Source organism: Notolepis coatsorum, assembly GCF_963971535.1.
Source record: "Notolepis coatsorum genome assembly, chromosome: 13".
NCBI classification, from domain to species: Eukaryota; Metazoa; Chordata; class Actinopteri; order Aulopiformes; family Paralepididae; genus Notolepis; species Notolepis coatsorum.
In genome coordinates, this window is record NC_140177.1 from 90162752 (window position 1) to 90176903 (window position 14152).

The window sequence follows — 14152 nt, forward strand, 5'->3', positions numbered from 1 at the left end:
TGAAGAATATGTATTTTGCATGGCACGAGTACCTCACGTATCGCCGTGACAGCGTAGGCGTGCGCGTCCACCAGTCCGGTATGAGCCACGGTGTTGGCTGACGTCTCCTGAAACACGCACACGTAAAATCACGTAATAACACTGTTAGAATGAGCGTCAAAGTTATCTTCCGCATGCTGCATTCATGTTATATCCTAATGTGAAAAACTGTGATTTTATATGTCTGCTCATTTTACCCAATGAAGGATGTCTATGTTTTTCTATATGCATATAATGTATATATATATATATATCGGTGGGTGACAGCATCTAACTGTGCTAGGTCAGAAAGGTAGGTGTACATGGAGGAGGAGGACGGTAGAGAGAATCAGTCAGTGTTGTAGCAGCGAGGAGGGTGTCTGCATTCCATCAGCACATAACAAACTGATAAGAACAGCAGCAGGCAGAATGGGCAGAGAGAGAGTTTTGACATTAATGAAACAGACGTTTTAATGTGTGTTAAAGGTTGAAAGCCATTGCCATGGCAGCGTCACATAGTAACGAGGAAAGGGGGCGGGCCCGTCGTTGCTATGACGAAGATCATATAAATAAGGTTTCTTCCGGGTAAGGGCAGACTAAGAGAAGATTTAGACACGAAGCTGACACGAGCGGACGTGGATCAGAGATTTTTCATCCCTCCCTCGCCCTTGCCGGTGGGGGAGGGGAGATGACACATCATCATTAGCTTCGGCTAACGGGAGAAGGGTTTTGGCTAACAACAAGGCCTTAGCCACCATTGGACTAAACAGCAAAAGAGCATCTGTGCTCAGAGACGATAGAATAATGAATTTAGTTTTCTTCCAAAGACTTTTCAAGGACAATACAGAATTGGGTTCCATCTGATTACGAGGCTTTTGTTTATGGAATAAACCCCGTTTTCCATGAAACGTATTACGCTGTCAAGTGTCGAATTCTTACGAAGGTGGTGAATTATTATGATTACGGATTGCATTAAAGGGGAATGACAAAGATTGTACAGCCAGTATGAGGAGATGTCGGAGAGATTAAACACAACGCAGAGTCAACGGATACAGAGGTGATAACACAAGCCAACAGATGAAGAGGTGATACTGGCTGATTGATCGAAATCTAACACCTTGCTATATTATTTTACTTATTTTTACTTTTATCTTTACGCCCCACTATCCACTGGGTGCATACTATAACCTTTATCATGTTTTGTAACAGATTACAGAAGCCTATTGGAACGTGAGGTTCTGACATGATTTGATTAATATATCTGCATTATTTTATCCCACTTTATGCTTTGCTCTTGCTGCTTGTTTTACACTGATTTTATGTCTCATTTCTTACTGATGTAAAGCACTTTGAACTGCAATCCCCTGTATGAAAGGTGCTATACAAATAAAGTTATTATTATTATTCCTTCTTTTGCGCCATGCTCATGCGTGTCGAAGCTGCTTACCCGATTGAACGATTAATGGTGATAAAGTTCTTACCCCTCTTGGTGACGTCCAGCAGCCAATAACAGACTGGCATTTTGTGGCTCTGGAGAGTGCCACCCACAGGTCCTCCGCGTTGGACTCCCTGAGCTTGTAGGTCATGTGGACTCCTCCACTGAAGTCCTTGAAGGCCTCCGATGGAAGGCCATAGTTCATGTCAGCGTATGAACCGCACACCCTGACAGGGATGGAAAACACAGGCAGTCAATGAATAGTGTGAGGGAACACACTACTTGAAGAGTATTGTGAAGGATCATGAGTGTAATATGTAAGCATGCCATATTCTGAAGCTCTTAACATGGATAGTTAAGTGCACTACAATGCATTATGTCATTATGTCAAAATGTATCTGGTGTAACTATCTTGATGATTATGTTATTAGCTACAGTATATGGTTGTCCCAGAAAGCACTCGATTCCCAGAGTTTTTGGACATTCTATACTGATATTATGGAATTTCATATTAATAATTGAACCCTTGTACTGACGTTTTTTTAACAGTCCATGTATTTGCAGTTGTGAAGATAATCTAAAGATGTATCTCAAGAAAGTACTCAACCTCTACTGTCTTTAACTATGAGTGAACACTAAGTTACCATCTTTAGATAATAAAGTTTGAAAACATTGTTCCTCTGAAAACTTAAAACAGACTTATTATTTATTACTTACTTCTTTGTCTGGGGTACTCAATTGTGATACACTCATTGCTTATAATATACTAACGATACCTTGTAATGTCGTACAGGAGCAATAAAGTAAAGTGTGACCAAATGTACTTATTTATGAATAAGAAAATACAGTTGATAATCACTGTAGTTATTGTTGTTCCTGTGGTTGTGTGAGTCACTGGGATGTGTGAGCTGGGGACATACTTTGCGTACGCTTTCTCCAGCAGAGGAACCCAGAACTCGTTCCCGGTCTTGTGGCGCACAGACAGCAGCTGCTTGTTGACCGTCGGCAGCAAGTCGTCAATCACAACATCCACCCACTTTCCGAACCTCCAGAACTGATGCGAACAGAGAGAGGAGGATATCATGACACTGAATAGCATGTACTCACTGTCAGATTCCTGTGACATCCCGTATGGTATGTAAATGGTAAATGGCTGTATTTATATAGCGCTTTTTATCCAAAGCGCTTTACAATTTGTTCCTCACATTTTACCCATTCACTCACACACCGACGTGGTGTAAGCTCTCCCTCTCCATGGGAACAATGTGGGGGGAAAGCGCTCTTGTGTCAAATTCTGCTCAAATAACAATCTGTGAAGTCAAAGTCATGCCTCCAAGAGGATTTAACCATTAGAAGAACACGTTTAAGTGGAGGGGATCTTTAAGTACTTTGGGCACTAGCCTGGCAGTGCTATTTGGCATTAATTTCCATACTATCTCCATTATTCACACAGTGGCCATTTTGCTTTTATGTCATGCTTAGGTTGGGATTGCTTTCCACTGTGTCCCCGGGGAAGAGGGGGGAAAGGAACCCAACCTGAGCATGACATAAGAGCAAAATGGCCACTGTGTGAATATGGTCAATTACTAGTTAAACTGAGTCAATTTATCCTATTGTCAGGTTTAACCGGCAACTTCACAAGACGTGTTTTCTATGTTGCAGCCAATGTGTTGTGTTCTTAGTTTATTTATTATTTATTTACATTTGTTCTTTGTACCTCTGTAGGCATGTACCCCACCATAGCACCCACAGTTTGGTAGTGCACATTGATGGTGGGGGGCAAGGGCCTTTTAGGTCTCAGGTGGCTTAATGGCCAGGCCAGAGAAGGCCTAGGTCACATGTTTGGTGAAGGTGCCAGATTAGACATTAGTATTGGAGTCTTTATTTTGATGTTTCTGCCCAGTTCCTTTCAAGATTATTCTAATGAACCTATATTTGAACTAATTATATCCTGGATTCACTTTTGGATGTGCGTGTTGAAGACACTACCTGGTTTACAAACAAAAAGCCATTACATAAAGCATATAGTTCAATGTGGTTGTGAAGTTCTTACCCTGAAGTGGAATATCCCTGCATAGTCGCTGAAGGTTTGCTCAGGCACGACCTGGGTCATCAAGTCCTTTTGGAATGTGATTGACGCAATGGCAGCCAGAAACCAGCAGTTACCTGAGGAACGTATAGGTATCAGAGAGAGGAGGATCTGCTAATACTATATTTGATACAGGTAAGTAAGTAAGTAAGTAAGTAAGTAAGTAAGTAAGTAAGTAAGTAAGTAAGTAAGTAAGTAAGTAAGTAAGTAAGTAAGTAAGTAAGTAAGTAAGTAAGTAAGTAAGTAAGTAAGTAAGTAAGTAAGTAAGTAAGTAAGTAAGTAAGTAAGTAAGTAAGTAAGTAAGTAAGGTGTTTGCAGGAAAGTGAGCCACTCACGGTCACCCCACAAGTACAGGGCCGGATTAACGGCCGGGCCGTTTGGGCCGCGGCCCGTGGGCCTCTAGTGACAAGGGGCCTCCAATTATTTATTTATTTTTTACTTTTTCTTTTTTTACTTTTTTTTTCTCTTATTTTGGAGATCGGTGTCATACTGTGACACTGAAATGAAAAAATATTTCATCAACTAAAATATTTAGTCAACAAAAATATTTCATCAACTAAAATATACAGTACGTCACACCCCATGCCTCTCCCTGTCGTCTGCAAGTGGCTAATCTTGAGTTTCCGACCCCCCAGTAAGCTAACCATGGATAAATCCAAAAAAAGGAAAGTCTGAGGAAAATAGAGGGTTTAATTCAGCGTGGACAGATTAATTTGCTTTCACGACTAACAATGCAGGCTTACCTGTAGCCTATGCCTGATATGTGGTGTGAAATTTGCGAACAACGAAAAATTTACTTTTTATTTGATTTATTTTCCACAAATAAGGGAAGGACTCAAATAGAGCTGCATAGTTCAGGGTTTTATTTCAAAGTAGGTCTACAGATGCCAGTGTTTTTTCTCCTTTTCTGTGTTTTATTTCAAAGTAGGTCTACACATGGTAGTCTTTTTTTTAAAGTGGACTACTTTTAATTTTATAAATGTTCCACAAATAAGGGAAGGACTCAAATATAGCTGAATAGTTCAGGGTTTTATTTCAAAGTCGGTCTACAGACACCAGTGTTTTGTCTCCTCTTCTGTGTTTTATTTAAAAATAGGTCTACACAGCCAGTATTTTTTCTCCTCTTCATAAGAGTTTGAGGTTTTCCTTTGTTATAACAGGTAAAAACAGCAATAAAAAGTCAAAACTTTTCTTTTTGTTGCTTTATAATTCCATTAATGCAATAAGTATAAAGTATAATAAATCGCAAATTACTTTGGGTATGCAATTGTCAGGCGTTTTATGCTAAATGTGGGGTATGCTTGGGGATATATAAAACGTTATACACTGTGTTATCTTCATTTTAAGGGTAAAAAGGTTGTGCGGCTCCCTGAGCATTTTATTTTGTGGGAGGGGGGAAAAGTGGCTCTTTTGATAGTAAAGGTTGCTGACCCCTGGACTAAACGTATAGGGAGGGCTGGAAATCTATAGTGCTCCCTCTGTCCTGTGGAGGGCGACAATACGCCTAGACGCGTAGTCCGCCGGAAATATACAAGAAGAAGAAGAAGACTAGATGTAGAGTCTGCTGTCACGCCCGCATCTCCACATCCCAGCCCCGACACGAATGAGGCAGATTGGGATCATGACAGACAGCAGAGACCCACCAGTGCTGATAGCGGATATCCTCGAGCTCCCCCTAGTGACTAGGGGCCTCCACTACACACTAGTAAACAAAAATAAAAAATACGAAAAAAAAAGAAAAGATATAATCAGATCCAGCGTTTACTTTCGCAGCATCTATAGTGACTACTAGTATCATCCCATCTCTATCTATTTTTATAAAAAAAAATTGTATTGCAAATAAAAATATGATTGATTGTTTGATAATGAGGGGGTGAGAGACGTTGAGTCAACGTGACACTGACGTCCAGGTCCAGGGGTCACTGTCAGGTCAGGTCAGGTGACCACTGACCACGAGAATTGCACTTGCAAGTTGATCAAGTAGGCTAAGACTCGAGTAGTACTGTATCATATGAGACTCAAAAAACATGGATAAAAAAGTTAAACGGTGGGAAAGCGGAGCTGCTAAGTTAAAATCTAAACAGGAAAGGGACAGAAAGAGCGCGTTACTTCGGCAAAGCATACCGACTATCTCAACTTTTTTCACCCCGTCAGGTAAGGCTAACCTGGCTAGCACACTAGTAGCAGCATCGTTAAAGAGGCTGAGCCAGGCGCAGCGGGCAGAGAGGACGAGAATGCTAACGTTATTGATGCTAGCGACAGAGAAGCGGCAGCGGCAGCCTCTAGTTCAGCCGGCCCACCAGTGGCTGCCACCTATTCGCCTACGCCCGCCGCATCTCCACAGCCCAGCCCCATCACCAACACGAATGAGGCAGGCCGCGATGATGACAGCCCGCCGCCGGCGATGCTTGAACATGAAAACCAGGATTGGTTGAACAATGTTACGGATCCAGCTTTATGGGAAGACACGAACAGCGATAGGATCAAATCTGTGCTTATTGAGAGAGGTGCGTGCAGCATACAGTATCTTGTTATAACGCATCAGTAGCAGGATTACTGTCATTTTGATTACTGTAGTTTGCCTGGTATGTAGCCTTGGTTAGTGACTGCCCCACCAATGTTTTACATATAAAAACGCCACTGTGCGTGCGTGCACATGTATGTGTGTGTGGGGGCCTCCACAAGAATCTGGCCCAGAGGCCTCTGAATTCTTAATCTGGCCTTGCACAAGTATACTCTAAAAATACATGTTGAAACAATACAGTGTGTTGTATATGACCACATGCTACACATGTGTTGAGAGATGACACATCTGTTTAAATACATGACGGTTAATCGATACATTTGTCAACACATTACATTTCGTTGTAGGCTAATCTGAGAAATGTGTTTTTTAAAGTTTTATTTTATTACCTGTTAAGCTGTAGGGTCCCCAAATCTGGGGACCCTGCTGTTTTTATCATAAATCGATCAATACAGACCGTATTAGGAAAGCCACACTCATTGGCTACAACCCTGTCCAAAGTTTTTCGAGATCGCCAAATGATTGACGGAGCTAGAGCCCCGGGAGTCTGGGGTAGTGATCTGACTCTGCCGTGTACTTTGGCGCACGCCTCACATATCGGCATGTAACTCGAGAACCGCTGAACGAATTTTGTCGCCTAGAACGGCAATCGACAGGCAAATAGGGCTTTAATTATATATATTAAAAGAAATGCACATCTGAGCCGCTAGAGGTCAACAAAGTGGCGCGTCACGAATCGTCCTCAAGAGGGCCCACATGTGGATGTTAAGAGGTTAATGTTGTGTTTCTTTTTCAAATGTAGCCAAGAGTAAATACCTTAACCCTATCAAAACAGCAGTCAAAGTGTATATTTTCATTTTTACCGATGTTTTTAAGATTTACCGAAACGTTTAACACGAACCTAAACTAACTTTAGGTTAGTTGTAACGTTAGTTTAGGTTCGTGTTAACGTTAGATAATGTACAAAATAAACATTTTCCGCTGCTATAAACGTCGCACTTTTATTTTGACAACCCCAGAAAGGAAGTCATTATATATGCTTTACCATCCTGATCTGTGTGAGCTCCGGTTAGCTCAGAGCATCCGGTATAACAATACCAGCCATTGGATTACTGTTTTCTAAATTGGGGAGGCTTTTAATCGTCAAGGTAAGAGGATTTCAAGTCATGGTATCCATAAACTTCAATCGGTTCGGATCCTTTCAATGAATGAGAATGTCAACAATCACGACGACACGTTGAAATCACTGGCTGCGCTCAGAGAGGAGTGGTTGGGCAAAAAATTGTTCCGAGTATATTTGCTTATGAAAACGTAATTGTCTAATTCAATTATTTTTTATTTCTCCACGGGGTGAATACACAGGTCACAACATGTTTACATGAACGTTTTGGAGTTGTATTTGGAGTGTATTCTGCAATCTGTTAATAAACTTTTCAATCAATCAATCAAACTATACACTGTCAGGGAACGCCAGGCTCCGGCCCCTACTCACTTCCAGTGATGAAGCTAAGCTATGCTAACAGATCGACTGTTCCCTAAGCTAAATGCACGCACAGAGACAAAAAAGGTATGTATCTTCTTGTCTAACTCCAGGGAAGATGTTAAATAAGCTAATTTCCCAAAATGTTGGAGTTTTCCTTTAACAGGTTCATCTATTTAACCAGGAAAGTCTCATTGAGATTAATCTATTTTGTAAGAAAGACCTGGCCAAGACAGCAGCCTTAATAGCTAAATAGAACCTTGTAATCAGGTTTCTGTGTAAAATGACACTGGGTGTGTCCACCTCTCCTCTTTCATATAAAGATGAATTTATAATAAAACACAGGGTCATCATTGGCATTGTAGCTTTGGGAGGACCTTAATGATTACAAATACAGACTAAAGTGTCCAAGATCATCATAACATAAGCAAACTTACCCACACTTCCCTGTCCAAAGTCAAATCTTGAAGCCCCTTCGACAATGAAAGAAGGGTCCTTTGTCATATACTGGGCTTTCATGATTTCCTAAAACCAAGATACACACAGAGAAAGAGATTGTTGGATGTAATAAAGTACAAATAAAGTACAATCCTTCTATACATTGTATGAAACTAAACGGTGAACAAGCTACCCCGTTTACATAGAAAATCAGCTTGATTGACTGTGTTTTACAAATAAAAAGGTGGGTGAAATGAGTTTAGATGGGTTTACCCTCCACTACATCCCTGTATGTAAGCTTAATTTTATTTCATAATATAATAAATGTAATCATTATTTATACATGAAAAGTTAAAAGTAACATTGTAGATTTTGCTTAAAACTTTACAATGTATTGGCCTGACTCAGGTAAAAACTGATTTCCAGCAGGTTTCTTGTTCTGCACCATGTCAAGAACAGATCACAATGGAAACAAAAATAACAAATAACATAACAAAAAAAATAGAATACATAAAAGACAGTGGATATACTGGTGTAATTGTGTGGTGTACACGCATGTAAGTGTTGTGGATGAGTGAGTTATGGTTTTTTAGAGATCAATGACTACAAATCTGTCCTTGAAGCAGACATTTTTAGTATGTGTGTTTGAAGGGAGTTATTGGTTTTGATATGATCAAAGTCAAAGTCAAAGTCAGCTTTATTGTCACTTCTCGTAATGTGCAGGACATACAGAGACATTTTATTTCGTTTCCCCCTTCCCACGGTGTATATACAAAAGATCTAATATAAACATAAAGTAACATATGGGACACTATAAACATAAAGTAACATATGGGACATGATGTACACACAATATACAGGACTATATACAGTATAAACAGTAGCTAAAAATGTATAGTGAAATAAATATAGAGGTAAAAGAGAACTTAGTGCAAATATTTTAGCAGCAGTGGTACATAGTAAGTATAAATAATAAATAATGGCAGTATAATACAATAATGGCAGTAAAGTGGCAGTGAGATGATAGATATGGCAGTAAACTGATATAATGTAAACTAAAATAATGGCAGTAAAGTAAAGTGGCAGTGAGTTGATGTGTGATTATGATGGGGGGGCTTACATCTGGTCTGAGCCACTCCACTTCATCCAGCTCCCGCTGGGACAGGCCCAGGGCACCCAGAGCGTTGCTGTCGGGGGGGAAGGACTCGTCCACAAAGTTGTGCCCCCAGCTGAGCTGGTACTGCTTCAGCAGCTCGTAGTCCTGGTCGTTGAACTTCTCCGGGTTGGAGAGGCTGCCCAGGCTGCCCTCCGGGTAGCGGAGGTTGATGATGTCCGTGCAAGATGGAGGTTCCATGCTGCTCGGTTGTTGTGATGGGAGAGTCTGTGGCGAGAGGGGAGGAACTGACAGGGAGAAATCATTTTGAAAATAAAAACTACCGTTTTGATTTATTTAGACAGTGGTTAATACAGTGGAGCCATCTGCAGATAGAAACAAAACAAACAAAAAATCTAAGTCAGGGAAAACAAACACTTGTAATTGAATGTTAGCAAATAATTACGACAAATTGATAAATAATAAAATGAATTATACAATAACATTTCATGCAATCAGAATGTATCGTTAAAAGAAATGAAAGCTGTTTTAACCGAATACAAGCTACATATATCAATGATTATTTTTCAGAATAAGAGCTATGTAATAATGACCTGTAAGGCCAGTCGTCACCAGCTGCTGTTCTGCAGGTCAGGAGAAGGAGCTGCACAGACCGACACAGGCAACACCAGTGGCTCTGAGCTTTATATGTCCTCCTGTGTTGCACAACAACTGCTACACCTGCAGTAAGACCTGCCCTGCAACCACAAAGGGAATGCCAACCATTTTTAAGAATCCACTTAAAAGGGAATGCCAACCATTTTTAAGAATCCACTTAAAAGGGAATGCCAACCATTTTTAAGAATCCACTTAAAAGGGAATGCCAACCATTTTTAAGAATCCACATTATTCCTGTGCACCAGGATTAGATTTGTGAACATGACTTTGTCCTACTGTATAGTTGTAAATCAGACAACGAGATCAGACAAAGATAAGTACCCTACTGCTGAGTGAGTGAACTAGTCTACTGTATTTTGTATTTGTATTTATTGGTTTAAAATACAGAGACAGTGCATATTAAGGAACATTTGACTATAAATATGCCAGTTTAGCCAAGTTGGCTAATTTTCAACTGTAGTCTCTGGGGCAGGTGACATGAGCACAACAATAATTAAAACATAGTACAATAATTAAAACACAGTAGGAATCAGTATAGGTTACAATACACTAAAATACATACAAATAAATAAATGCTGACTGAGTGAAGTAGCGTACTGCTGAGTGAGTGAACTAGTCTACTGCTGACTGAGTGAACGTACGGATATGTATATAATAGGGATGCTCGATATTGGCTTTTTTACCGATACCGATATACCGATATTGTCCAACTCTTAATTTCCGATACCGATATCAACCGATACCGATATATGCAGGGTCCCCCCCTCCCCCCCAAAAACGGAATAATTTCAGGTAATTAACATTACATATCTCTTGTTGTGGAATTAACACAACATTATGCATACTTTTGACAATAAATAAAATCAGAATTTGTTCTTACTTGCTTGCCTGGGTAAATAAAGGTTAAATAAATGAAAAAAAAATTATATTTTTTTTGAAAACCGATACCGATATTTTCCGAAATCACATTTTAATGCCGATATCGGCCGATAATATCGGTAGGCCGATAATATCGGACATCCCTAGTATATAACCATAGTTATATGAGTATAGTGACGCTCTGCGTTATACTGTAATACTCTTCCATATCAGTATTAGCACTGAATACATTTTCAGATGCACCTTTACACACCTCATCTGTCTGGCCACACCCCCATCCGCTCCTCTACATAAGCAGGGGTGTGGCCATACTTTAGTTTTCACGGCAAGTGCCTGTATACACCACTTTGAGACTGCTGAAATATTGAAGAAAGGAATTAGGAGTTGCGTTGACATTGTTTCTTGTTTTTTTCTCTCTCTCACCAATTTAAGAGAAAAAAGCAAAGTTATAATGTCTTCTTCAGGGGGTTCGAGCGCTCGCAACGTCACCCTTCACCGAAGGTTCTCCATTGCCGCCTCCGCCGTGCGTCGTGGGGCTGCGCTGACTCCGCGGTCGTGGCAGTCAGACGTACCCGATTGGTGTCCGGTGGAGAGTTTGCCTCTCCGAGGAGCTGTTGAGCCAAGGCCGTCTCCTGTGAGATGGCCTAGTTCCAGCTCTGGTTTCCCCGCCGGGGGGCGGTCGGCCGATAGGCTGACGGCTCCTCTGGTAGCGGAGGATCTGAGACGCAAGCTCTTCGCCTCTGCTCGTTCCCATCGTAAGAGGGTGGCCTGCAGGGGCGAACGGCCTGGCTTTGGCGAGCTGCTGGAGCCAGACGAGGGTGCTTCTGCTTCTCCTTGTCCGATGGAAACTGAGGATTTTATGGTGGAAGCGTGAATGAATGAATGAATGAAAACTTTATTTAACAGATTGCAGAATGGGTACAATACAGTACGGCTCAATACATACAATTGTTAAGGGGATGCAGACGTGAGAAAGACGTTAGTCTTGTTTCCATCAGGGTCCCCCATTTTCAATTCATATAGACATTTATGACATACACAACATACATGACATTTATGGCATAGGGACATATAGGTATTTAGTACTGATACATTTGTGACATAAACGGTATTCAAATATACAGTACTGTTACCCCTAGATCCTGACAGAGTATATACATATGATGGGGAGGGGACTGTACATTAGGAGGGGGTGGGTGGGTGGGAGAGAAATATACATACGGCGGGGAGGGGATATATACATGCGGTGGGGAGGAGACTGTCTATTAGGAGGTGGTGGGGGTTTTGGGCATTTACGGTGGCCAGTTTCGAATTGCAGCCTCCCGTAGGTGCTCTTTAAGAGCGGTTTTGAATGTGGGCAGGGATTCACATTCCTTTACAGCTTTGGGTAGGGCGTTCCACATTGTTGTGGCATAATTGCGAAACGTGTTTAGTCCCTTGTTTGAGCCGAATCTGGGTTTAACATGATTTGTTGAGCTTCCTCTGGTGTAGTGGTTGTGGTATTCACTGACCTTTGGGAAGTATTTTGACATGTACATGGGCACCCCGGTCGTATAGTGTATCTTGTAGACCAGGCCCATTGCAAGTTGCTGTACTCTGTCGTCTACTCTAAGCCATCCTAGGTTGTCAAAGTGGGCAGGGGTGAGGTGGGTTCTGGGGTTCAGGTCAAGTAGTAGTCTGACCAGTTTGTTTTGTGATTTTGTTTTAAGCGCCTTTGCACCTCATCTGCCTGGCCACACCCCCATCCACTCCTCTACATAAGCAGGGGTGTGGCCATACTAACAGCTCCTTCCCAAGTATTTCACCACAAAGGCAAGACCACAGGGTCCTCAGTGAGTCCGACGCAGAGCATCACTATACTCATATAACTATGGCTATATAAATAACCGTACGTTATATATCGTATAGCTCCGCTCTGCGTCTACTGTAATACAGGAGCTGAGCAGAGCGGAAGCTCAACAAATGTACCCGCTGAGGGAGCAGGAGAAGAGAGGGGCAAAAAATAATGGAGAAGGACCAGGCTCCTTCAGCACGGCGCAAGGTACAACACAACATGGACCAAGCAAGAGTGAGGGATAACACATAGTAACATAACCACAAACATCACCATAACATCAAACCCTGCAACGCCCGGGCCGACCCGGCATTTTTCCCCCCGAAAAAAGCACAAGTCCCTCAGGGTATCAGAACAGCAGATCTGCGCCCCGGCGGACAACGGGTTAACTGACCTGGTCCGGCGCGACCAGAACCAGTCCCGTGCCCTAATCACGCCACCATCCCCAGTCCCAGGAGGGGGGTAGGTACACGTGTCGATCCAAAACATTATAGAGGGCGCCACCCAGACGGTCCCTTTCGTACCGCGACCGGTGGCCCACCCCAAGGGCGTGAGACCCCTCTACCAATTATTATTATTATTATTATTGATCTATTCTGTTAACATCCCCCAGAGATGAACGAGAATTCGTAGAGACAAGCCTAGTACACTGGCGCTCGGAAGAGACAAACTCCATCCCAGTTGCCCCATAAAAACGCTGTTTCAATGATGAGCAACCAAGGCGCGCAAGCCCATGCTTTGTTCCAATCAGAAGCACCCAGGGCCAGCACTATGTACACGTCGAGACCCAAAACATATCAATGGACATTCTAACAAGAACCCAGATACCGTTCCTCCAAGCCGCCTGGGAGAACGACAAGAAGCCGTTTTTTTCACAGAAAAAAATACGGACATATGACGCGGCTGAGGGAAAACAACACCCCGTCAACCATGCTCCATAAAAGAGGGGACGGGGAGCGACGTACCCTATGACGGGGGGAATCCCATGACTCAACCGACCATTACAGGCGAGGAGTCAGGGAACTCCCTAAACAATACCCTGTCAACCTGCTCCATAAAAGAGGGGACGGGGAACCCCCAGAGAGACTTCCCACGTGAGCAATAAATTGAAAAGACATATTGCAACATTGAGCTATGTAACAATTGGACTAGAACTCTCTGAGGAGGAGGCTCTGAAACTCTGAGGAGGCTCCCTCACTGAGAGGGAGGCTCTGAACTCACCGAGGAGGCTCTGACCCAATATACACACTACTAGTAGGGAGCAGAGCAGAAGAACAAATCGTCTCTACTGCATTGCATCACCCACCAAGCTCAATACAACAGAGCAGAACTTCTTTTTAAGTTCTACTCACCTTAACCCTAACCCCCCCCTGCGTTATTTCTAAACCTAGCCGCATTTCTGGCAGACGCTCTCTGATTGGCACTGACTGACGCTCTCTGATTGGCCACTGACGCATTTGCCCAATCGCGTGACGAGCTGTGTCTTTGCCCATTTCCACGTCAAACAGCCTGCAAACTACCTGGCGTAGCCATGCTCTAAGACAAACTCTAACCTTAACCAACTTCGAAAGAGTGCTTAAGCTTAACCGTCGAAAGAACTTGCCGTCACGCTCTAAGACAAACTCTAACCTTAACCAACTTCGAAAGAGTGCCTAAGCTTAACCAGTGTAGAAACAGGCGTCAG

General features: G+C 42.3%; 1 protein-coding gene across 1 annotated transcript in view; it reads right to left on the reverse strand.

Moving 5' to 3' along the window:
- LOC311239434 (calpain-1 catalytic subunit-like) overlaps positions 1 to 9338 on the reverse strand; it is a gene marked incomplete at its 5' end in the record, with an annotated part of 45180 nt that extends 35842 nt beyond the window's left edge. The window contains 6 exons of the mRNA XM_084327739.1: positions 33 to 107; positions 1500 to 1680; positions 2374 to 2507; positions 3507 to 3619; positions 7984 to 8071; positions 9105 to 9338. Of these exons, the coding sequence (XP_084183865.1) occupies positions 33 to 107; positions 1500 to 1680; positions 2374 to 2507; positions 3507 to 3619; positions 7984 to 8071; positions 9105 to 9338 (825 nt within the window). The remainder of the gene's footprint in view (positions 1 to 32; positions 108 to 1499; positions 1681 to 2373; positions 2508 to 3506; positions 3620 to 7983; positions 8072 to 9104) is intronic.
- Between the last annotated feature and the right edge of the window lie 4814 nt (positions 9339 to 14152).